Raw genomic sequence first — 25069 nt, 5'->3', positions numbered from 1 at the left:
GGTGGAGAGGGGCAGGGCCAGCCAGAGGGCCGATTTACCGTTTCTCTGAGCTACTGGGAACTATAACAACTGGTTCTATAGAACCAGTCCGAACCGTTGGAATCCCACCCCTGCCTCTGTTCCTTTTCAATCTAATTCTTCTTGGAAACCTGTGCACATAAAATTAAGAAAAAAATTAACAGTAACAAATAGTAATTTTAAAAAAAGAGTTAAGGAGCTGTCCAAACAATCGCAATCATTAAACCAATCAGAGTAATTCAAGATAAAAATCACAGCAATTAGAGTGGTAAAAATAATTATACAGTGGTAGAATAAAAAAAGAAGGAAGGGGTTACCTGTTTTCAATGTTGAGTTCTAGTTAGAAGAGTTGTATTTAGAACTCTATTCCTCTTGAGTTGGGTCATCTGAATATTTGGTGGTCCATGGTCACTATCCAAGGACTAACACTAATCCCTAACCCTTAGCCACATAAAATCCAGAATGCCAAACCAATTTCATTTAATTATTTGACAAAGTGACTAAATTAGTAGACAAGTGAAATGCTGTGGACAAACTATACTTAGACTTCAGCAAAGCATTTGACAAAGTAGACCACAACCTATTATGTCTCCCCTTTAATTTCAGGTGAGCAAAACAAAATTCAGCCGTTTCAGAAATAACTCAAATCAAAAACAAACCCCCACAAGAGAACTGCTGAAGTAATTCCAAAACACAGCAATAAATCCACACTCTGTCCGGCAATCCTGACGTGGCAGTAATTCACAAGCCTCAGAGAGTTTGCTGCATGTCTTCACTCCCATTAGTCACTTTGCTTCTGGCGAATTCCACCAGCCCAGCCGTGTCCTTTTATCCACTTATGGAGCGTGTTAATTTCCCTAATTAGTTACTGGCTCGATGCCTCCTTCCTAATTGAGACTGGCGTCTCAGCCTCCTTCTATTTCTGACGTCAAGCCATAAGTTCTCCAAGTTTTCTTCTTCACTGGAAAACTCTCGCCTGTTCTCCTTGTTAGCCATTCCCGGCTGCTGCTCAGAGAAAGAACCAGAGGAGGTCAAAGGTCCTGACATCTCTATTAAATCAGGTTTATCTCTCCTTGTTAAATCCATTTCCTCATCCTGGCTACTATCCAAGTCACTAAGCAATGCCGGCTCATATTTCGCTGCCATATCCTCGTCGTTCGAACTCACATCTGCCAAAGGAGCAGATTCCAAACCCGGAGTCACAACAACAACCTACTTCTTGGTAAGCTAGAAAAAAAGTGGGAAAGATAGCATCACCACCAGATGGATTTGTAACTGGCTGACAAACTGTACTCAATGAAACTTAATGGTACTACATCAACATGAAGGGAAGTAAGCAGTGGGGTACCACAAGGTTCCATCTTAGGACCAGTTCTGTTCAATATCTTCATAAATGACTTAGATGAAAGAATAGATGGGGAACTCATCAAATTTTCAGATGATACTCAGTTGGATAATAGGCTCAAGATCCAGATGGTTCTTTAACAAATTTGAATACTGTGCTCTGTCTAACAAAATGAAATTCAGTGTAGAGAAAAGTAAAGAATTACACTTTGGCAAGAAAAACCAAAAGCACACATATAGACTGGGTGAAACCAGGCTTAACAGCAGTAACTGTGAGAGGGATCTTGGAGTCTTAGTGTAAAACCAGCTAAATATGAGCCAGCAGTGTGCAGTGGCAGCCAAAAAAGCCAATGCACTCCTAAATTGCATTAACAGAGGGATACAATCAAGATCAAGTGAGGACTAATACTGTGTTTCTCATATAATAAGGCCAGGTCTTTTTTTTTTTTTTTTTTTGAGCCCCGAAAAAATGTCTAGAACGTCTTTTCAGGGGTGAATTAATTTCTCCCCCCCCCACGCACCCTCACCTAGGGCGCCCCACGGGCAGCTATGCCTTGCCACCAGCCACTCCTAACGGCCAATCATGGCGGAGCCTGGAGGGCTCCCTATCCCTGCCAAGTGCCTTTGCTGCAGACCCGGGTCAGTGGGCAGGTGGTGGGGATGTCCGCCGGCAGCGTTTCAGCTGCTTCTCAGATCTCCATAGATTCCACGGTTCCTGCCGGTGCTGGCGCCTCTCTAGCCAGCGCCGTCTCCAACAACAGCATCTGAGTCGCTCTCGCTTTTCCCCCATCCCTGTAACAACAGGAAAAAAAACATTTTGAGATACCTGGGAGCGCCGCACGCTGCATTTTGGTTTAATCCCGAGCGGCTGGGTGGGCGTAAGAAGAGCCGAGCGAGCATCTCTGCTGCTGCTACCTTTGGTGCTCCAGCCTTGGGCTCTGCAAGTTTCCAAAAGTCCCGGTGCGCAGCCTGTTCCTGCATTCCAAGCACACCCAGGCTGAGCTGCAGCTGTCTCTCTCTCGCCAGCACCATCTCCAACAACAGTGGCAGCAGCGGCGGGAACCATGGAAGCGTTTCAGCCGCTTCTTGGGTGGGGGAGCCACCTCCATAACTTCCATGGTTCCTGCTGCTGCTGCCGCTGTTGTTGGAGAAGGCGCTGGTGAGAGAGGGACAGCTGCAGCTCGGCCTGGGTGCGCTTGGAATGCAGGAATGGGCTGTGCACCGTGACTTTTGGAAAATTGCAGAGCCCGAGGCTGGAGCACCAAGGGTAGCAGCAGCAGAGATGCTCGCTCGGCTCTTCTCATGCCCTCCCAGCTGCTCAGGATTAAACCAAAACGCAGCGCACGGTGCTCCCAGGTTCCTCAAAATGTTTTTTTTCCCTGTTGTTACGGGGATGGGGGGAAAGCGGGAGCGACTCAGATGCTGTTGTTGGAGACAGCGCTGGTGAGAGAGGCGCCAGCACCGGTGGGAACCGTGGAAGCTATGGAAGCCTGAGAAGTGGCTGAAACGCTGCCGGCGGACATCCACGCCGACGCCGCCTGCCTGCTGACCCAGGTCTGCAGCAAAGGCACTTGGTGGGGGTAGGGAGCCCTCTGCGCTCCACCATGATCAGCTGTTAGGAGCAGCTGATGGCGAGGTGTAGCTGCCCACGGGGTGCTCCTAATGGCAAGTTCCCCCCTGCCTTCCCCCCCCCCCCAATTTCGCATGTTTTAAAATAGGCCTAAATTTGGGAGGGAGGGGCTTAATTTCATTTTATGCCTAGAAAACATGCTGGGTCTTCCTATTGGGGGGGGGGGGCGTATTGTTGGAGAAACACGGTACCACTCTACAAAGCCTTAGTAAAACCATACCTAGAATACTGCATCCAGTTTTGGTCACCACACTATAAAAAAGATGTTGAGACTCTAGAAAGAATGCAGAGAAGAGCAACCAATATGATAAGGGAACTGGAGGCTAAAACATGATAAACAGTTGCAGGACGGGGCATGGCTAGTCTAGTGATGAGAAGGATGAGGGGTGACATGATAGCAGTGTTCTAATATTTCAGGGGCTGTCACAGAGAGGAGGGGTTCAACCTATTTTCCAAAGGACCTAAAGGCCAGACAAGGAACAATATATGGAAACTGAACAAAGAGAGATTCAGTGTAGAAATAAGGAGAAATTTTCTAACCCTAACCCTAAACCTTGGCCACACAAAATCCAGGATAGGGATGAAACTCAGTTTTAGAAGTCAGCCTCCCCAGACTAAAATGTTTTCAATTACTGCATGGCTAGCAGATCTTAATACAGATAGTCTTTGACTAACGACCACAATTGAGCTGACAATCTTTTGCTAAGTGTGACATTTATTAAGTGAGTTTTGCCCCGTGTCATGATCTTTCTTGGCACATTTTTAAGTAAATTACTGCACTGGTTAAGTTAGTAATACAGTTGTTAAGTGAATCTGGCTTCCTCGTTGACTTTGCTTGTCACAAAAGGGGATCACATTACTCTGGGAGACTGCATCTATCATAAGTATGATGTCAGCCTTGGAACCTATATTAGCACCAGAAGCATCCATGCTGCTACATTCCAGTGCCTGGGAAATTGGGAGGGGGGATTTCATAGAATGTATGTAGTTACACATAATAGCATTCTTGTTTTCAGTCAAGGTCATGTCACCCTGCACCTGGTTGAGGAGTGGTTAGAGGATTGTCTCCACTTAGGATGGATGGTGATTGGACCATAGTATGGACTGAGGGGTGCAGGGGATGGGTCTTTGACTTTCAATTATTGAGGGAAAACCTGGAACTCTCAGATTTGGTTTTTCCCAGATGTTCCAGTTTGACAACTCTAATAAAATGGAACTTTGAGAAAATGCCTGTCTTGGAGTTGTGGTGTTGGAGTTTGTTTTTCTGGAACGCTGACATATGAGTCAGTTGCCAAGTGTCTGAATTTTGATCATGTGACCATGGGGGTACTGCAATGGTCATAAGTGTAAAAATTGTAATAAGTCACTTTTTTCAATGCCGTTGTTGTTATGTATCAGCATACTTACCTCTAATTGGTCGGTCCATGGCAGCGGGAAATTTGAAGAGCTGTCACTGGCCACAGCCACAAGCAGCCCGACTTTAAAAAGGGCTGCCACAGTTTCTTTGGTGCTCAGTCCTAGGAGGAAGTAAAAACAATTGACAATCATGCTGGAGTCCTGAGTCTCATTCCCATGACTTAACACTGGCGATGAAGGTGGGATACCGAGACAAAGGGAACCAGAGAGCACGTGACAACCGATGAACACTGGCAACACATCGAGACGAAATGGCCAGAAACAACATGCCCCCCGCACCGGTCGATCCAGCAACTGAAGACTGGGAATTGTACATCGACCGATTCTTCATGTTCCTCGAAGGGAGCGACCTCCACAATATATCCGAACACAGGAAGAGAGCCGTCTTCCTCACTCATTACGGTCCCGTGGTATTTAAGATGGCCAAAGCGTTAGCGGCACCCACTGACGTGAAAACAATGGCCTGGCCGGACCTGGAAAGAATACTTAGGGCTCACTACACACCAACTGTTTCCTGCCTCATCAAAAGACATGAATTTTATCGGCGCAACCAAAAAGAAGGCGAGAGCATCGGCGATTTCGTTGAAATGCTGAGGGACATTGCTGGAGCGTGCGAATTCCTAAACATGGATGAAGCCATGAGAGACCGAGTGGTCCTGGGACTGAGAGATCTTACACTCCAAGGTCGATTATTAACAAAACCCAAAATAACAGAAACAATAGAAGAAGCTACCGCAGCAGAAGCAATGCAGAAATCGGTGGCCACCATGCGGAAAATGAACCAAGCACCACCAGAAACCCCAAAAAACACCACCACAACCCACCACAAGGACATCGAGTCCCCATCGGAAGACAACGAGGAAGAAGAAGGGGTAAATCAACTCCAGTCAGAACAGGGCAGAAGGGACCAGAATGGAAAAAGGAAGGAATTTCGTTGTGCCGGTTGCGAAGGGAACCATCCATGTTCCAAGTGCTGTTTCCTAGATGCAATCTGCAAACATTGTGAATGGCGGGGACTTATTGCTAGGGCATGCCAAGCAAGAAAAAACTACGGCCCTAGACAAAGATGGAACACACACACACACACACACACACACACACAGGGAGAGACAAACAGGGAGCCGCTGGAACCAAGACAACAGAAACAGGCGAGGGAAAGAGACAAGCAATGGAAGAGAGGAAACACACCAAACGGTGACAATCAGACACTCCAACACAACAAACGCCAGGAAAGTATATGTCCAGGTCACAATAGAAGGCCAGCGGTGCCAGATGGAAGTGGACTCAGGCTCATAATTATCAATGGTATCGTGGGACACCATAAAAAGACTGTTACCAGACATAAGCCGGGAAGGACTCGAAAGACAAACACTAACGCTGAAAGACTACCAGAGGAACAAAATCCCCGTAGGAAGGTACTGGACAATTCAAAGGAACATTCAAAAAATACACCAGAGTCCTTTCACTAACCATAGTCGACCGGAACCAACCTAGCCTATTGGGACTCGAATGGTTTGCACCATTAGGAATCGAAGTCACAGGGATAAACATCATCACCGAGGCAGAATGGGAAGACCTGATGGAAGAATTCCGGGACGTGTTCGACGGAGAACTGGGTAAGTACCGGAGGTCCCCAATTCCCTTTAGTCTAAACCCAAACATAGCCCCTATAAGACTAAAGGCGAGGCTGGTTCCTTTCGCACTAAAACCAAAAATCGATGAGCAATTGGATAAACTCATCGCACAAGGCGTTTTAGAACCAATTGACCACGCAAAGTGGGAAACCCCAATTGTTACAACAATTAAACCTGATGGGTCGTTGCACATCTGCGGGGACTACAAAGCAACCCTTAACTACGTGCTACAACAAAGCGCTTACCCAGTTCCAGTGGTACAGCATCTATTACATTCCCTTGGGGGGGGGCTTCTTTGTGAAACTAGACCTCACACAGGCGTACCAACAGTTGCCCCTTGACCCCGAAACAACGGAAGCCCAGACAATCGTGACACACAGGGGGGCATTCAAATGCAACAGACTATAATTTGGCGTCAGCATCACCCCAGGGGTGTTCCAGAGCTTAATGGAATGCCTATTGCAAAGGATAAAAGGGGTGGTATCATACTTTGATGATGTCCTGGTATCAGCCAAGAACAAAGAATAACTGTGTGACTGCCTAAGGGAAGTCCTAGACAAATTCAAGGAGGCGGGACTAAAAGTAAAAAAGCAGAAGTGCCAATTAGCCACCGGCAAAGTTGAATTCCTAAGATACCTTATAGACAGTGAAGGAATCCACCCCATGGAAAATAAAGTCAGAGCAATCAAGGAAGCCCCCAGACCCACAAATAAAACTGATGTGCAAGCTTTCTTAGTACTCATTAACTTTTATAATATATTCCTACCACAGAAAGCAACCATTGCGGAACCATTACACAGGTTGCTTGACAAGAAAGCAACCTGGGCCTGGGGGCAATGAGAAGAAACGGCATTCCAGGAGATAGAAAACTTGATCGCATCAGACCACGTACTAATACAATACAGCGAAACACTTCCAATAACACTAACCTGCGATGCATCACCTTTCGGCGTCAGCGCTATACTCAGCCACGTATTACCAGATGGGAAAGAAGCACCCATAGCCTTCTATTCAAAGACTCTGTCAAAGCTGGAGCGGAACTACAGTCAACTAGACAAAGAGGCATTGGCCGCTGTCACTGGAATAAAACGTTTCCACGAATATTTCTATGGGAGAACTTTCACACTAGTCACAGACCACAAGCCACTTCTGGGCATCATCGCAGGAAACAAAGCTACACCTAATATATTGTCACCATGAATGACGTGGTGGTCGGAATTCCTGGCTGCCTACAACTACAAATTGACCTACCGACCCAGAAAGGACATAAATCATGCTGACGCGCTTAGCCGTTGCCCTCTACCTGACATAGAAGACGACCCAGCACCAACCACATCAACCCTTCAAATAGAGACATTAGAAAACCTACCCATAATGGCAGCAGACATCGCTAGGAAAACAGCTAGAGACAAAAACCTGATGCGGATTTTAAATTGGGTAGGAAAAGGCTGGCCAGAAACTGAGATCGACAAGACTGCCAAACCGTTCCGGAATAGACAAACAGAACTCTCAATGCTTAAGGGGTGCGTACTATGGGGGGATCGGGTGGTCATACCAGACAATTATAGGAAACACATACTAGAATTGTTACATGAGGGACACCCGGGTATTGTAAAAATGAAAGCCCTGGCAAGGAGTTATGCCAGGGATGGATAAGGAAATAGGGGATTGGGTGGCAACGTGTAAAAGCTGCCAGGAATCGAGGCCAACACCCTCCACAGCACCAAAACATGAATGGGAAACACCAAGGGGACCATGGTCAAGATTACACATTGATTTTGCAGGCCCAACCAAAGGACACACATTTCTAATAGTCATAGATGCTTACTCCAAATGGCTAGAGGTAAGCATCATGCACTCCACCACAACAGAAGCTGTCATTAGACAGCTCAGGAAACTTTTTGCAACACATGGATTGCCGGATTTAATTGTATCTGACAACAGGCTATAATTCACGGCAACAACATTCGAGGGATTTCTAGCACAACAGGGGATAAGCGCCAGGACACCCAGCCATGAACGGACGGGTGGAATGCATGGTACGTTACACAAAGGAAACATTACAAAAGCTGGGGCCTGGGGACACACAAGAAAAGATAAATAAGCTACTAAGCATTCAGCACATGACACCCAGTGCCACAACAAATAAAAGCCCAGCAGAGTTACTAATGGGGAAGAAACTAAGATCACACCTATATAGCCCAGAAAAACCAGCAGACTCCTCCAGTAATTGCCGCATATTTCAAACGGGACCCAGTATGTGCAAAAAATCTCACAGGAGAACCACTCTGGATACCAAAAAAGCAAAAGTAACTCAGATAACTGGACCCCATTCGTACAGGGTAGACACCGTGGATGGAAGAAGCTGGAGGAGGCACATTGACCAGCTCAGATCTAGAGTCACAAAGGGTGACCCAAACAAAACCTCAGAAGAGGGGGGAGACCCCTCAAACAAACAAAACAAACCCAGGGAAGGAGTGGGAGACCCCTCAAAAATAAACATCGGGGAGTGGGGAGACCCCCTCAAACAAGCAAAACACAACCAGAGAAGAGGGGGGAGACCACTCAAACAGACAAAACACAAGTAGGAAGGGAGGGGGAGACCCTCCACGAGCAAGAGAAACACTAAGCCCGGTTGGGAAATGCAAACACGTACCTGAGACCAGGGAAGAAGACAGGTCGGGAAGACGGGAACAGGTCCAGAAGGATAGCGGCGAAGCATTCCCTGGTGGGAGTGGCCAGGCTGACTCAACCAGCCAGGAAATTCCTGGCGGGAGCAGCATGGCCGACTCAACCTTCCAGGACGTTCCAAGAAGATGAACGGGAGGAACAACAGATCCATCCGAGCAGTCCAGGAGCCAAATGGAGACTGAGCTGCGTAGGTCCAGTAGAACCCATAAAAGCCCCGCCTACATCATTACAGTAGGCGAGCCTCTGATTGGTTGAACCGGACCAGGTGGGGAGGGGTGTTATGTATTGTTATGTATTAGCATACTTACCTGTAATTGGTCGGTCCGTGGCGGCAGGAAATTTGAAGAGCTGTCACTGGCCACAGTCGCAAGCCCAACGATAAAAAGGGCTGCTGCTGTTTCTTCAGGCGCTCAGTCCTAGGAGGAAGTAAAAACAATTGACAATCATGCTGGTGTCCTGAGTCTCATTCCTGCAACTTAACAGTTGTAATTTCAAAAGGTCACTAAACAAACTATTGTAAATTGAGGATTATCTGTAGAAAAAATGAAAAATCAAAGCTTATGCTTGCACAGAGATCGAAAGGGTAAAGGAACCATTGCTAAGATGAATCACTTATTAAGCAAAAACAAGATTTCTCTCTTTGAAAAGTTGCACAGAACTTCTGCAGACTTATTTTTTAATTTTTTAAACTTTTATCTTGATACAAATGAATCAAACCATCCATCCAACCATCCAAAGTGACCATCCATCTTTTCTCTGGTTGAAGACATAGCCTGTCCCTTCCATTTCAAGCCATATTATTTACATCCTTGTAATAATCAGTTTTGGAAGCAATCCTGTTGTGTTTGATAGAAAAATAGGATGGAAGAGTCTATGGAGATTCTCAGTCATCCAGGTCATGGCTGTCCCAAAGGTGCTTTTTCAAGAGACGGCTGGGCTTTTTTGGTTTCCTTTGAAATCATTTTGTGTCTCATCCAAGAAGCTTCTTAGATGAGAAGCAAAATGTCTTCAAAGAAAAACAAGAAAGTAGTTGCCTCTTGAAAAAGCACCTTTGAATAGTATGAAAGAGCGGCGAAAAACAGAACATATTTTAAGGATTTTAGAGTAGATTTTAAAATTGACTGAATTATGAGAGATGACAAAATTAACTGCCTTGATTACAGACAATGGACTAGACAACTTTATAAAGGATTGGAAGCTGTTTGTGGACTTTCTACATGTTAAATACAATAATAGATAGTTTAACAGGGATTTCAAAATTAGTATAATGTTTGGGGTAACCGTTAATTGGTTTGTTTTACATATATATTATGATTAAATGTTGGGTCGATTTAATTATTAGACAGAGACTCATTTGGAATATTTGTTTATTTAATATAATATTTTGGTTAAATGAGGATGGGAAAGCTCATAACTATGTATTGACCCATTATGTAAGTGGGAAAGAACCTATAAGGTTTATTTATTTACTTTTCAGCATCCAGCCAGGGTGGGTTTTTTAATGTTCAATGTTAGATCAATTTTTGACATTTGTTTTGGGTTTTTTTTTCCGTGCACAATAATTTTTTTTCTCATTGTTAGTATTGGATGTTCATTTTCTGTTTATCTGTTTATTCTCACTTATGAAATAAATAAATTAATAAAGAAAAACCCAGGATGGAATTTGGTGTTTCCCTGTTGTTTCCAGTATGTTTTAATTAACTTTTCTAATGTGTTCTGCTATGGTGCCCAATAACAGTGGCTTAAGAGAATTGAAAGTTGTCTTTTCCCCTTCCCCTCCCCCCCTTACAGGTTTTATTTGGGGAGAAATCAAAGAAATGTGGGATGGCGGCTTTAACGAATACGTGCATGACTGGTGGAACCTGATGGATTTTGCAATGAACTCTCTCTACTTAGCAACCATTTCTCTGAAAATTGTCGCCTATGTCAAGGTACTGTAAATGAATGCAGTGCATATATTTCTTCTGCATTACTTTTTTTTATAATTCTTCTGTTAAATGACAAGGAAATTGCTTTGGAGTTCTTATTCCTCTCCAAAAAGCTGAAGGAAATTTCTGCAAAACCCTAAGCACATTGGCATTTAGCTTTGCTCTTAGACGTGTGTGCATGTGTGTGTGTGTGTGCGCACGCGCGCATATGTATGTAAGTGTGTTGTCTTTCATTGTGCAGTCATCTCTCAGGTGTTCTGCTATTTGCTTAGTTTCCCCAGCTTCCTTTAAAAAACCCAAGTGAAAAATAGCAGGAAACAGGGATGACACACAGGAATAAAATAAATTCAAATAGATACAAACAAAAGAGAAATCTATTGTAAGGCAAATGGAAAAGTAGAGGATGAAAAATGTAAGCTGTTTGCAGAGAAAATAAATAGGAAAATGTTTTTTGGACAGTTTTACTATGGATAAGAAAATGTGCACCCATGGCTCTGTTGCATCCCTTTGTGAAGAATGGGACGATTCACCATGGCTAACTTGCCACGGCCAACTCACTGTGGCCATTTTGCTGCAGCCAATCCATTGCAGGACAACTCACCATGGACAATTCCATGCGGGATAAATCAACATGGTAAGTGTTATTAGCCAGTTCCTTTGACGTTATTTTGATTTTTGTCAATGGAAATAATTTGAAGAAACAGTGGTGGATAACATTGATTGCCTTGAATTATCCTCAGGGGTGGGTTTCTACCGGTTCTGTCCACCTCTGTAGAACTGGTAGCTCTGAAGAGCAGCAGACATAGAACCGGTTCTATGTCTGCTGATGTTTTTGCCCACCTGCCCATCCGGGCTCTTACCTGATCTTTATTTCCTGATTTTTCAACTTCAGCTGCCGAACGAGGCACAGCTGCAGTTAAAAAAGCAGGAAAAGAGGGCTGTTTCAAAGGCTGCATCTCTGCACACAGCATGCTGATGACGATTTACAGGCGCGCGGCTCACAGCATGCAGGGAAGCTCGTAAATCCCGAACCGGTAGTTAACCCTGTCATATCCCAGCCTTGGTTATCCTGTGTGGAATTGTCTGTGGTGAATTGTCTCACAGCAAGATGGCCATGGAGAGATGGCTGTGTTTAGTTGGCTATGGCAAGTTGTCTTAGATCTATCTCTATGGCCCTTAAAGGAAATAGTTCTTACAGAGAACCTCTGCAAATGCTTTTGGCTCTTCTCCTTCTGATGCAAATCCATATATTTTCTTAGTTTTAACTTCTTTCAGGGTAGCATTTTGATGCATTGTTACTACCCTAAGTTTACCCTGGTTTGCCCCACCTAAGATCAGGAGAGAAGTAGCAGCAGATGCTAAGAGAACTAAGCAAGAGAATGGCCCTTGACATCCTCTGAACAGACATAAGTCCAAGCCTGCCGACTCAGACTTAGGAACAGCTTTATGGCAAGAACAAAAGTTCTTGAGGGTACACAAGAATAAAACCGAATTAAAAGAAAGAGGAAGGAGACCATTGAGGAAGGAATAACATTAAAGGAGGATATGGTTGAAGGATCTGACTTCCCTTATACTACCTGGAGGACCCTGAACAGATTGAGAGTCAGAGTGCTTAAATTAAAACCAATATGCTAAAGTGGCAGCTCTTAACAGATCACAATACCCTATGTGAACGTGGAGAAACAGTCTGGCCCATCTGCTGGCATGTGGGCTACTACCAGAAACATGTATCGATAGTAACTTATTTTTGACCAATGACAAATCTAAGAAAGTGGCTTCATTCTCTCAGTTAAAAGTTTTATGTAGACATTGAAGAAGAAGAATTACCCTGGTTTAGGAACAGTTCTTCAAACAAACCATGACTATAAATGCTGTTTGAGTTGGGCTCTTTGGCTCGCACCAAGTTCAGATGTTGTGTTGCTGTTCCTCTGTTTAGTTATTGAAGAGTTTGGATGTGTCTTCGCAAAACAAGTTTTGTGACCCTGCTTATTAATGCATAAAAGAATATAAAACTCATGTTTGAAATCCAGTGAAAAAACAATCAATATACTGTAAACAGCCACTGGACCAGAGAAACTAAATCAGCAGAAATAACATTAAATGAAGACTACATTGCAATGTGAAAGGAAATAAAAAATACACCATCGAAGCATCTTTGGTGCCAAAAAATTAATAGAATAAATGCCAAACTTGCTTCCCTATAAAATGTATTCCAAAAACTTTGGGAGGGGGTGGTTATTACTAAAGTAAGCAGGGATTACCCAAAGTCATTATTTCCCATCCATGACAGATAGTCCTGGACTTACAACCATTTGTTCAGAGAATGTCTATGGAGATTCTCTATCATCCAGGGCATGGTTGTCCCAAAAGTGGTTTTCCCCCACCAAAAGGCAACTGGACTTTACAAAGCTTCAATTGTCCACTATCAGCAACTTAACTAAATAAGAGAATCCCCTGTAGATATTAATAGTTCTTTATTTCTGTCATTGATTTCCTTATACAACCTGCACTGTGAGGTCACCATCTTCATTCATAAAAGGTAAAGATTGGAAAATCTCATTGGGGACCAAGCTGCAGTTCCTCTGTACTGAACCCAATGTGCTTTCCAGTAATCCTTTGAAGGCAAGTGAAGTTTGCACACTTTCTAAAAACAATACAAGGACCTCTTTGTGAAAATAACTATTTTTAAAGTACAGGTAGTCCTCAACTTACAACAGTCCTTTTAGTGGGCATTTGAAATTACAACAGCATTACAAAATGTGACTTATGACCGTTTTTCACAGTTATGACCTTTGCAGCATCCATGTGGTGATGTGATGAAAATTCAGATATCTGGCAACTGACTCATATTTATGAGGGTTGCAAGGGTTGAGGGTTGAGGTCTCGTGATCACCTTTTGCGACCTTCTGACAAGCAAAGTCAATGAGGAAGCCAAATTCACTTGACAACTATGGCAAGAAAAATAATAAATTGGGCCAAAACTCACTTAACAAATGTCTCACTTAGCAATAGGAAGTTTGGATTCAATTGTGGTTGTAAGTCAAAGATCATCTACATAGCAAGAGAATGATCCTTTCTGAGTGGCTGCATTTGATTGATGTCTGTCTACTTGCTGTCTTCCTGTCAAACAAACTTCATTTCTGGTTCAAGCAATTATCCTGAGTTTTTTGTAATATCCAGTTCTGATTGAACCAAGAAATTGAAAAGACTTGGATGAGAAGTGAAATGTTTTCAAAGGAAAAAAAATCAAGAAACTCCAGTTGCTTTTTGGAAAAAGCATTTTTGGGACATTTGTTCAGTGACTGTTTAAAGCTACCATGACAATAAAAACAACAACTCACAACTGGTCGTCACATTTACAACCATCTCCATAATGACTTGATTAAAATTTGGGCAGCTGGCAATAAGCATGTATTTGTTACAGTTGTACCATCCTGGGATCATGTGATTAGGAAGAATTAAGGAAAAGGTGACTAATACGAGTATCTAGATTTCATTGTAATTCCATGAGCTTAATTTATAATTCTCAGGGAATCTTGTTTAGTGAGAATTCAGAATGGCTTGCATGTAGAAGGGGCAGAAGTTGGAAGATCTCTACACCTAATGCAAGGAGACCAGTCTAGTTGGACAATAAGGCAATGGAATAATCCAATACAGTGTCTGAAAGTGTGTTAGTGCATAGGGAAGCAGCATTGGGAGATTAAACTGAAGCACTGAATTGCTCTCATGGACAATATTGGGTTGGTGAAACCTTTTTTTTTGGCCCAACTTTCTCTTAGGATTCTACCAAGAAAAGCAAGATACCCCAGATTCAGCCATTGTCCTAAACCACAGAATGCTTAGTTAGGTTTTTGGCTTAGTGCACAGTGTGAACCCAGCTGTTTGTGGGTTATTTAGCAAAGCATATTTAATCATATTTGACTGAATTTAATTTATCATTTTCCTCCAACCTTCCCTTTTTCCCTATTATTTCAGCAGCAGTTTGAATTTTAAAAGAGAGAGAGCGGAGCACAAAAATCTACAAGCATTTTTCCTGTTTATTTCTTTTAATGTAGGTTTTTTTGTGTCCTAGAATATATTTTGGGGAGGAGCTATTTGCCCTAATATAACATATTGTATAAGCTCACCTAACACATGTTTCTCATTTTTTGTACAAATTGGTTGAGCTTAAACATGTATCACAACATTTAGGGCAATGCAATTAGCTTGCAATTATATTCTAGTAATTAGATAGATTCAAGAAACCATTGTTAAACTGAGAGACAAGGAATTTTGATTTTTTTTCTTTCTTTTTTATACTCTGGGAGAAAAAGTTCCAAAGCCCAAGTACTATGATGGAGGTCCAATTGTTTCATCATCACTGACATCTGATTGAAGTCCCCAAGGATACTTTATTTTCAACTTTAGAAAGTTTGTGTTTGTCTAGACCAGGGATCTCCAAACTTGCCAACTTTAAGACTTGTGGACTTCCAGAATTCCTCATCCAGGAAGACTTAGTTGTTGTTGGTGGGTATTTCAGGAATTTTCCAAAGAAGAACAGAGAGGGTGGGGGTAGCAGAATGAAAACTCTAAGTCCATTCTTGTTCACAAATTCTTAAAATGTTGGGTCTTTGCCAGTCTTAAAGAGACCCACTGTCACTAATGAATGACAATGGAAAAAAGGAGAATATGATTAAATTGTTTTTGATGGCATTGATGGTTACCATTGCTAGCGTCAGGATCAAGAACCAGGAACGACACAGGGAGTTATTCCTGAGTTGTTTCTTTATGTTGTTTATACAGACAGAATCTTGCCAGACTAAAGCAACTATTTGCACTCTGTGAATTACTAGGAAGTCTTTGCTCTCTTCCTGCTTACCAGAAATTCCAAGCTCCTGCTGTCTCTTTGCCCTCTGAGAAAAAGCTCATTCCTCCTGCCATTCAGGATTACATTCCACCACAGCTGGTGGCCAAACTGAGAAAACCTGAACTTGCAATAATAAATGCTTTTAATTGCATTTGTCTTTCCCTTGGAGACTTTTTCTTGGGCAAGAAGTGAAACCAGGAGAAAATAGCAATTATACCATTTCTAATAGGACTTTCTCCAAAGTTGGCCTCCAGCTTTTGGAATTCTCTGCTCTTGAGAGCCCTCTTGAAGGATGCTCCATACAGAATTAACATTATTATATTTTAGCAGATTTCTACCCTGAAGCCTCTCTGATTTGGTTTGCTTCCCCTACTCCCAGTTTGATTCTAATTATAATTATTAGAATATGTATAACTTCTTAGGATTTTGATGCCTAAAAGGATATTTTCAATGGACTCTTTTTCTTTTCTCGCTTAGCTCTAGAAATAAGCCTTAGCCACACAGTTCTTTACTGATTTTCCTGACTATTCAGTATAGATGACCAAAATATTCTTAGATGCTCTTTCTTAGACATTGAAAATATTTTGTACCTTTTGTGAGGAAAATTCAATGATACTTCAAGGTATGCACCATGTTACAAAGTAGAAGTGTTCCAACCTTGACATCGATCATTTGGAAAGTAACAGGGTGATCTGGCCTTAAAATGAACCATTCTGATTTCAGAATGGAGGTTGTTTCAGCTCTTTTTAACCACTGGAACTCTTCCAGCATCCTCAGAATGAACCGTTTCCAGAATTGTATGGATGTTCCGAAGTTGAAATATTTTGACATCAGAAAAAAAGTTTCATAATTCGCATAATGTCACCTCTGAGAACCAGAAGTCTTTCCCACATACCATTACTAACTTCTGCTAAATATTTTACCATGCAATCATCTGTGGTCAATGAGATCAAAAGTTGAAGTCAGTTTCATTCTACATATTGAAATTTCAGTTATCCAAGAACCATTTGCAGAAGTTCAAATAAGATCAGTTGGTCCATGCATTAACTGCGAGTGAGGAATACATATGGCTGAGACAAGGGAGGAGTGTCCATCTCCTTATAAGTAATGTCCAGGCGTAGTGTTATGTAGGAATGACTTGAGAAATGGAGGAAGAGATGCTGCTTAGGAAATAGCAATAGCCATCTTAGTTAGACTTATATACTGCACACAGTGCTTTACAGCCCTCTCTAAGCAGCTTACAGAGTCAGCCTATTGCCCCCAACAATTTGGGTCCTCATTTTACTGACCTCAGAAGGATGGAAGGCTGAGTCAACCTTGAACCAGTCAGGATTGAAATGCTGAACTGCTGGCAGCCAACGGTCAGCAGAAGTAGCCTGCAATACTGCATTCTAACCACTGTGCCACCACATAATAATCAGATAAGAAAGGGCATAGACTACAAAAACAAACAGACAGAGACTCAGAAAGGAACCTCCCTAACTTTTCACTCTGTAAAAGAGATGACAGAAGTTTTGTAACTATCAGACTTACAAGATTCTGTTAATGTAGCTTTACAGTAAGGTTGAATTAGTTCACCTGGTCATCTTTCACTCAGATCTACCTGGGACTGCTGACATCATGTCTTGTTGACATTCATTAGGATTTGGAAGGCTGCCTTGAGCATTTTGGCAAGAAAGAGCCAAAACTATCCAGGACAAGTGAAAGATGAGTCACTGAAATGTTTCCTTAATTAAATTGAACTCATTAGAGTTTGTCCTTCAGTTTATTCCTCCTCCTCTCCCTCTAAAACAAAAATCCTGGGTAGGAAAATGATTTAATCATGTTCAGCCTTTGTTGTATTCAGCAGACACACTGACCATGAACCAAGCACATTGGGAAGAAATTTGTCAGGGACCATAAGACATATTTAGTATCCTAAGGCCCTCCTGGCATTCATTTTAGCTCTCAGTCTCTTCTTGTAACTTTTGGATGAAGACCTAGTGAAGTGTTAAAAGTGAGTTTTCTAAGGGCCTTCTACAAATCAAGTTCAACCCATGACGTTCACAGATGTAGAGAACAGTCAGAACTGTCAGAAACAATTAGAAGTCATGTAGAAACAGGTTTGTATGCAATTTCAGATCCTCTGTGCTGGAAAAGAATTACTGTTTTTATAAAGAAGTTTAAGTATTCTCCATTCCTATAACTCAATTGAATTTATGTCTTGGTCAGAGGCAAAACAAAACAAATCCATTTGTATATCTCCCAAGTGGAAGAGTGGGGTGGGGAATACACTATCTGACCTTAAAAAGTAAGCAAAATATTTGCTCCATAGCTCTAGAGTACAATAATTTCTTTCAGAGAGAGAGGGGGGGAGGGAGGGAGGGAGGGATGGAGAGAGAGAGAGAGAGAGAGATTCTCAGTGAAGCAGTCATATTGATGACAGCCATTTTGCTTTCTCTTGAAATGAACTGCTATCTATTGGCTCAGCTTTCAGTGGAAGATTCCTTTACATCAAATGTCTGCAGTGTTTTGCTAGGCAAAGACCAAAAATAATTCTTTGGAGAAAAATGGTTGCAAAGTCATTGGGACCATATCATGTAAACCCTGCCATTAATAATTGTCAAAAGAAGAGAATATTTGTAGTTCAGGATTAAATTATGGACTCCTTGGTGCTTTTTGAGCATGGTTGTTTCCTTGCAGATGTTTCATTACCCAACTAGGTAACTTCATCAATGCTCTAGGTAACTTCATCAATGCTAGAAGCAGGGATGGGATTCTATAGGTTCGCACCTATTCGCCTATTGTTAACATTCTAAGCAGTTTGGAGAACCGGTTGTTAGAAGAAATTACTGGTCTAATCCTATAAGGAAGGCAGGAAGGAAACATTCTGGTGTTGCTTACAGAAACTGCCTCTCCGTTAACCCTTATTACATTCTTGGTAGGACTAGACTTCCTGTCTCAGGAACTTCTCTGGAGTTTTTTTTCCTCCTTTGCTGGTACTTTGCTTGTGTGGAGTGACCATTCAAAGATACAATGGCACTGAAAAAAGTGACTTATGACTGTTTTTCACACTTACGACTGTTGCAGCATCCCCACAGTCATGAGAGGCCAGGTGAGGAGATGCATGCCTCGATGTGAGTGATGTTGAGTTGACCACGCCCAGCCATGACCACCAAGCCATGACCACCAACTAAGCCACGCCCACAGAACCAGTTGTTAAAAAATTTGAATCCCACCCCTGGCTAGAAGGGAGTAGAGTTTGCTTTCTCCTTATATACAAGTGGCTTGACTTGTTAGTGTTGGTGGAAGGGTTCTTACTGCTCAAACAACAACCTAATCAAGAAAGGCAGGAGACCTTATATCATTTCGGACAAATGATTGTTCAATCTCTTCTTTAAAACCTCCAGTGATGGAGCACCCAAAACTTCTGGAATTGTCCAGAGTAATGGACAATGAGTAATGGACAATGATATGTTCTACTGTTCTCCAGAACTCCTCAGATAGTTTCATTAAGGAAGAAAGAAAAAAAAAACATTATTTCACCTTAGATGTTTGTTTCCTCCAACAGTTGATTTGGTACAGAAGTAAAATTTTGCAGAAAAGAATTTTTTCCTTCCAGGGAACATATAACTTATTTCTCAATTATTTCCAAAGACTACAATGTTAAATATTTATTGCAACTGTCAATGAGACATACCCTATCCCAAAAAAATCTTGTTGAATTCCCTTTGGAGAATATTTGACAGACCTCTCCCACCTGAGTACTCCACTTGCTTTTCTTGGCAAGCAAAATTCAAGCACATTTATTTCAAACTCAAAATGTTTTGAGATCACCCTGCCCCTTTTAAGTACGCTAAGCTCAGAACAAAATTGATGGGTTCTGACACTGATGTTTTGAGGTTCAGGTTGAAATAAAATGCTTCAAGCTGTTTTGAGGTTTGTTCCAGTGGAAGCCAGCCAACTTAATTGTTCCAAAGTGACATTTTGATGGGGCTGTTTTGTTCTCAGCTTGAAATAAGGTGCAGTTCCTGTTTCATGCACACTTCTAATGACTGGAGGAGGTTTCCTTGGGTTCTTTAATCTTTAATCACAGGATAATTTATCAAGCCTGGTCATCAAAATTATGTTCTAATGGAAGGGAAAGATGGCCTGCTTGCTTTGGTCTGCTATGACATGCATTGGGAACCAAGTACAGGTAGTCCTTGACATGACCACAATTGAGCCCAAAATTTCTGTTGCTAAGTGAGACAATTAAGTGAATTTTGCCCCAATTTATGACCTTTCTTGACACAATTGTTAAGTGAATTACTGCAGTTGTGAAGTTACTAACATGGTTGTCAAGTGAATCTGGCTTTCCCATTGACTTTGCTTGTCAGAAGATGGCAAAGGTTGACCACATGACCTTGGGAAACTACAACCGTCATAATTATGATTTAGTTGCCAGCTGTCTGAATTCTGATCATGTGACCGTGGGCATGCTACACTGGTCATAAGTGTGAAAAATGATCAGATCACTTTTTCAGTGTTGTTATAACTTTGAACAGTCATTAAACAATGCTGTAAGTCTAGGGCTACCTGTGTGGGAAGGCCTTGGAGGGAGGGAGTGAACTAGAGGGAAATAGCCCTTTCTGTTTGGCAGCAAAGTCTTTCATTTTCATGTAATTTGTCTAGTCTACCTGTTTGTGTGTGTGTGTGTGTGTGTGTGTGTGTGTGTGTGAGAGAGAGAGAGAGAGAGAGAGAGAGAGAGAGAGAGAGAGAATGAGCGAAATGCTTTAACAACATGAAATAATGTGCCTTCAAGAGTTGACTTGCAAGCATTCACCTATGTTCCTTTCCCTCCCCTCCCCCTATTATTTCTTGCAGTACAATGGTTCCCGTCCAAGGGAGGAATGGGAAATGTGGCATCCAACCCTAATAGCAGAAGCCCTCTTTGCCATTTCAAACATTTTAAGCTCCTTGCGTCTCATCTCCCTGTTTACAGCAAACTCTCACCTGGGACCCCTGCAGATCTCTCTGGGACGTATGCTGCTAGACATACTCAAGTTCCTCTTCATTTACTGCCTGGTGCTGCTAGCTTTCGCCAATGGACTCAACCAGCTTTATTTCTATTATGAGACGAGTGCCTCCGAAGAACCCAACAATTGCAAAGGGATCCGTTGTGAGAAGCAAAACAATGCCTTTTCCACGTAAGGCTAACTCACCTGGATTTCCTTGTTGCGTCCAACTTGAATTTGTTTGTCTGTCTCTCTGTCCCTCCTCTCCTGTCTTGTATAGTCCTGATATCTTGTCACAGCATCTGGAATAGCAAAAAAATGCCCTTTTGTGTTCATAGGTAAATGTCAGTCTCAACTGTCAAGGTGTGAGTTATCTCAGATGAACATATTGAACAAGGCAAAGCTGAACTTCAACCTTTGACAACAACCAGACACCCGGGCATTTCTGTTATTAGATTAAAAAACAAACAGCAGAGCTGTTCTCAAAGAACAGACTGTCCTAAGCTGGGTTTCTGGAGTGCAGCTCTTCACTGAGGCTAGATCCTTAAAAAAGAAGCATGCAAAAATAAATTTCCCATCCCTGCAGAATGGATGTGGAAATGCTTGCAAGCTCAGAGGAAGTTGCCGCTCAAGAAACACAGCCTGTTTCTTTACTAGGGATCCTGTTGTGCTAGTTTTTTCTAGCTCAGTGTGTTTGTATATATTATTTTTTAAAGTTAGATTTTATACTATTCCAATGAAAAGCAAGATAGCTGCTAGATCAGAATGAAGTTCCTTGTGATCCAATAACACCTTTCCAAAATGAAAAACAAGAACTGTGCTCCTTCATCTATAAAACTCAGCTAAATCTTACAAGTCTGAAAGTGCAAATCTCCTACCATCCCTTTTAGGAGTCTGATAAGTTAGAATTTCTTTCTCTGCCCTTTCACAGCTGTGGGCTATTCTGTCTCTTATCTGATTATTTCCTAGGTAGCATCTCTTTTTATGGCCATTCCCAGATATCATTATAGGTAGAACATAGATGTGATGGCTCAATGGCTTAGTGACACTGAGATTGTCTCAGCTCAAGTTTGAGCTGGTGAGAATCGAACTGCTGGCAGTTGGCAGAATTAGCCTGCAATACTGCATTCTAACCAGTTGCCACCACAGCTCAGTGGTTAGAATGTTACAGTGTTTTTGAAGGTGGAATGTTAGTTCGGCAAGTAAAAGTGTGTGTTGGTATCTTGGGATAAAATCACTAAAAATGGTAAAAAGCCAGGACAGAGATTTTAGGTAAATCCTAACATTAGTTGATAACTTCTTTGACCTGTTGATATCCTATAATAGATGGTAAAATGCTGTAGCCCTTTAGTTCTGTTTCCAGATAGGTTATCCATGTGGCATTCTTTCTCACATGGGCACTCACATCCACACACACATCCACAGACACAAGGACAAGTATTAGGAGAGGGAAGGGAAGGAAGGACGGAAGGGAGGAAAGGAAAGGAAAGGAAAGGAAAAAGGAAAGGAAGCCTCTATGCTGAGATGTATTGCACACAAAAATGGAATGTTTAGAGTATTTTTTCAGCTAGTTATAGCTAAAGAAGACATATTGTCCATTGTAGGCGGTAATATTAATCTCAGCATTGCTTGCTTAGTTGGCTGTCAGGTCAATTCTCTAAAATGTTGATGGGAAAAGCTGGCTTGGAAATTGAGTTCTGCAGTGCTTGCAAAACCTTTGAGAGGAAGCATTCACTGGCTCCAGTTTTTGGCTCCTGGTTTTTAATCAATATTTTCATTTCTGCCATTTTTAGTGATACTGTATCTTCCTTCTCTCCCAAAATAAATAAATGGCTACATTACAGGTAATTTCCCAAAAAATATTCAGGAGCAAATATTGAAAAGACAGCTTTCTAATGCCTAGAAAATGAGTTTGTTCTTTGATTTATAGGCAAGAATAAAAATATTTAAAATGTAACCTTTAATATCCAATACTTTCATCCTTGAATTGTTCTTGTTTTTATATAACAATGAAAAGCCAGATGTTGACTTGATGAATTGGACAGATGGCTGGTGTCATTTTTAAGAGAATGGGAAGAAAGATTTCAATAGATTGGCCTAAGTTGCATTCTGATGTTATTTTAAAGCAGGAGAATTTAAGTTTTGAAATGTGATTGCCAATGTTTATTTAGAAACACCAACCCTATTCCAAATATTAAAAACTTTTATAAAGTGCATGGTCACCGAACCTGTTTTCTTCCGGTGGAACCCCACCCCCTGCTTCCAATCCTATGATTGTACTATGGTGATCAAGGGTTGGGGGTGCGGAACCAACAACCTATTTGCAGCATTCAATGATTCTACCAGCAATTGAACATGAGCACACAGGTAAAACTTTATAAATACAAACCCTGTAATATACTATGCAGTGTGAGGGGGCTTAACATTTGAAAAGGGGGGGAGTGAGAATTATTATAGGAAACAAAGAAGCAGCAGGGCCCTTTTGAAGGCAGAGTGAAATTCACAGCAATGGCACTTTCTTTGGTGTCTCATTTCTGAAGTTCTTTCTACTTGCCTTGAAAGCTGAAACAGTCATGATTAACACCCCTGGTTCCAAGTGACATTTTGCACTTTGAACAGATACGCAGCAGGGATGACATGCTAAGAATGGACTACCTGCAAAACAAGAAATTATGTCTGTGTGCCGCAGAGAAGGACCAGCCTCACAATGTGAAGTCAAATGCCATTTTGAGTGTGTTACTTTGAAGTCCCCGCTTAAGAGAAACCTAAACCTCTCTTTTTCCCTGTCCCGAAGAACATCTCTGAAAAGCAGCTTCAAATAATCAGATTGGGCTGCATTTCTGGACATGTGCTAGCAAGCACTTAAAATCCAGCACTGCACCTTATTCCTTGTTACATCTCAAAGTTAGACTTCATCTTTTTTTTTTTTCAGAAAAAGTCCCAACTCCTTGAACAGCTATGTACTTTACCAACAAGGGAAGGGTCAATCTGTTAATAATTCATTTTCAAATGTTTTCTCTCTCTGTTCTTGGCAAATCATCTTTGCTGCTGATATCCCAGTTGGAAACTGTTTTTAAAGCAGAGTCACAGAGGAAAACATTAACACATATGGAGATTTAGCAGAAATATTCATATCGCATCTGGCCTCCCCACCCTGATGTGTGTGGCTTCGACATCCGTTTGCAATCAGTGGTAGCTGCAGGGTGCAGAGGAGATGAAAGAGCTAGCTATTGCTTAATATAGCCATTTGCAATCAGACTCCTCCAGAGGTATTGAGATTACAAGTCTTTTATTATCGCAGTCACTGACCAGCATTACGGAAAATAATTACAGAGTTGTAGTGACACAGGCTGGACCATAGGAGTCAATTTAGCTTTTTACATTTAAAATATCCCAGTGGTCTCCTGGTACAGCCAAATAAAGTTTTCAGGAAGGGTTCATTTTAGGTGTCCTTCTGGTGATGGTTAGAAGTTCATGACATTGCAGTTGGAGAAAAATACGATGTACATAAAATTTGTCTGATTTCCCCAGAGGAAAAAGTGTAATTAAGAGCCATTTGAATGAATTTCTAGAGAAACACTGGTGGAATAAAATATGGAAACATTGGTGGAATAAATCTCTAACTGCTCCATTATGATCAGAACATACTTTTTAGGGCATCAGAAATCATCCACAATTGAGGTTTGAGAACTCTGAGAAGTTAAATATTGGAGCTTGATGGCAAAACAAACAAACTTTAAAAAAATGTTGATCTAAGGATCCAGCTGGAATGAACTTATCGATCTGGTGCCCTAATTGTATTTAAGTTTTCTGCTCTGTTCTGATTACAAGTATCTTGGCTTCCTAGCCTGATCATTGCTTAGCAATGCCTCAGGAGAACACCTATGAGATTTGCACATCTAAAAAAACAATTACTTATCAACCAAGTGAAAAGTCTAGCCTTTGTGAGTGAAAACCAAAATATAAATCTAAGTCATGTCTTCATCTCAATCTGAGTCAAACGCCACTTCATTATTATAGACGGCCAAACACTATATTGATTTATTTGATGAAGGAGTGAACTATAACTACTTTTATACTGAAAACATTTATAGATTTTTTTTGCTGCAAATGGGTAAAGATGGACTGCTGATTTCAGGATTTAAATTTTCTGTTTATGGGCAGTAGGGAACTATGTTCTGTAGAATGGGAGGGGGGAGATGGTAATTACCACATTCATAACTGCTTCAAAGAAGATTGGAAATCATTTCTTTAGAAAGCTGTCTTCTCAAGTTCTTGTTATTCTTCACTTTTTATTTTACTCTTTCATACTCTTCTATTTCTTCTATGTTTTGTATTTTTAAAAACTTTGTAATTGTGAAATCTTTTAATAAAATTGTTAGATAGAGATAAAAAATAGATAGATAGATGATAGACACATTTATATCCTGTATATCCTTTTCCACAAATTTAGATTAAATAGCTTTATAATAAGTAAGATGATTGCATAGACTTAGTTAGATTTTTGATCACTCTTTGATTATAAATAGTTTAACAAAGAGATTACAAATTTAGCTCAACTAGCACTATCTACCCACGCACCTATC

At 41.5% G+C, this 25069-nt stretch overlaps 1 protein-coding gene across 2 annotated transcripts in view; it reads left to right on the top strand.

Annotated features, from left to right (window-relative positions):
* TRPC5 (transient receptor potential cation channel subfamily C member 5) overlaps positions 1-25069 on the top strand; it is a 307824-nt gene that overhangs the window by 217286 nt on the left and 65469 nt on the right. For both annotated transcript variants that reach the window (XM_087971942.1, XM_026678562.2), the window contains exons 5-6: positions 10525-10664; positions 20353-20675. In XM_087971942.1, coding sequence (XP_087828068.1) covers positions 10525-10664; positions 20353-20675 — 463 coding nt within the window. The remainder of the gene's footprint in view (positions 1-10524; positions 10665-20352; positions 20676-25069) is intronic.

The sequence above is a fragment of the Notechis scutatus genome, chromosome 10 (genome assembly GCF_049901735.1).
Source record: "Notechis scutatus isolate UNSWTSFEM ecotype Mainland chromosome 10, rNotScu1.2, whole genome shotgun sequence".
Taxonomy (NCBI): Eukaryota; Metazoa; Chordata; class Lepidosauria; order Squamata; family Elapidae; genus Notechis; species Notechis scutatus.
This window is presented reverse-complemented; position numbering and strand designations above follow the sequence as displayed.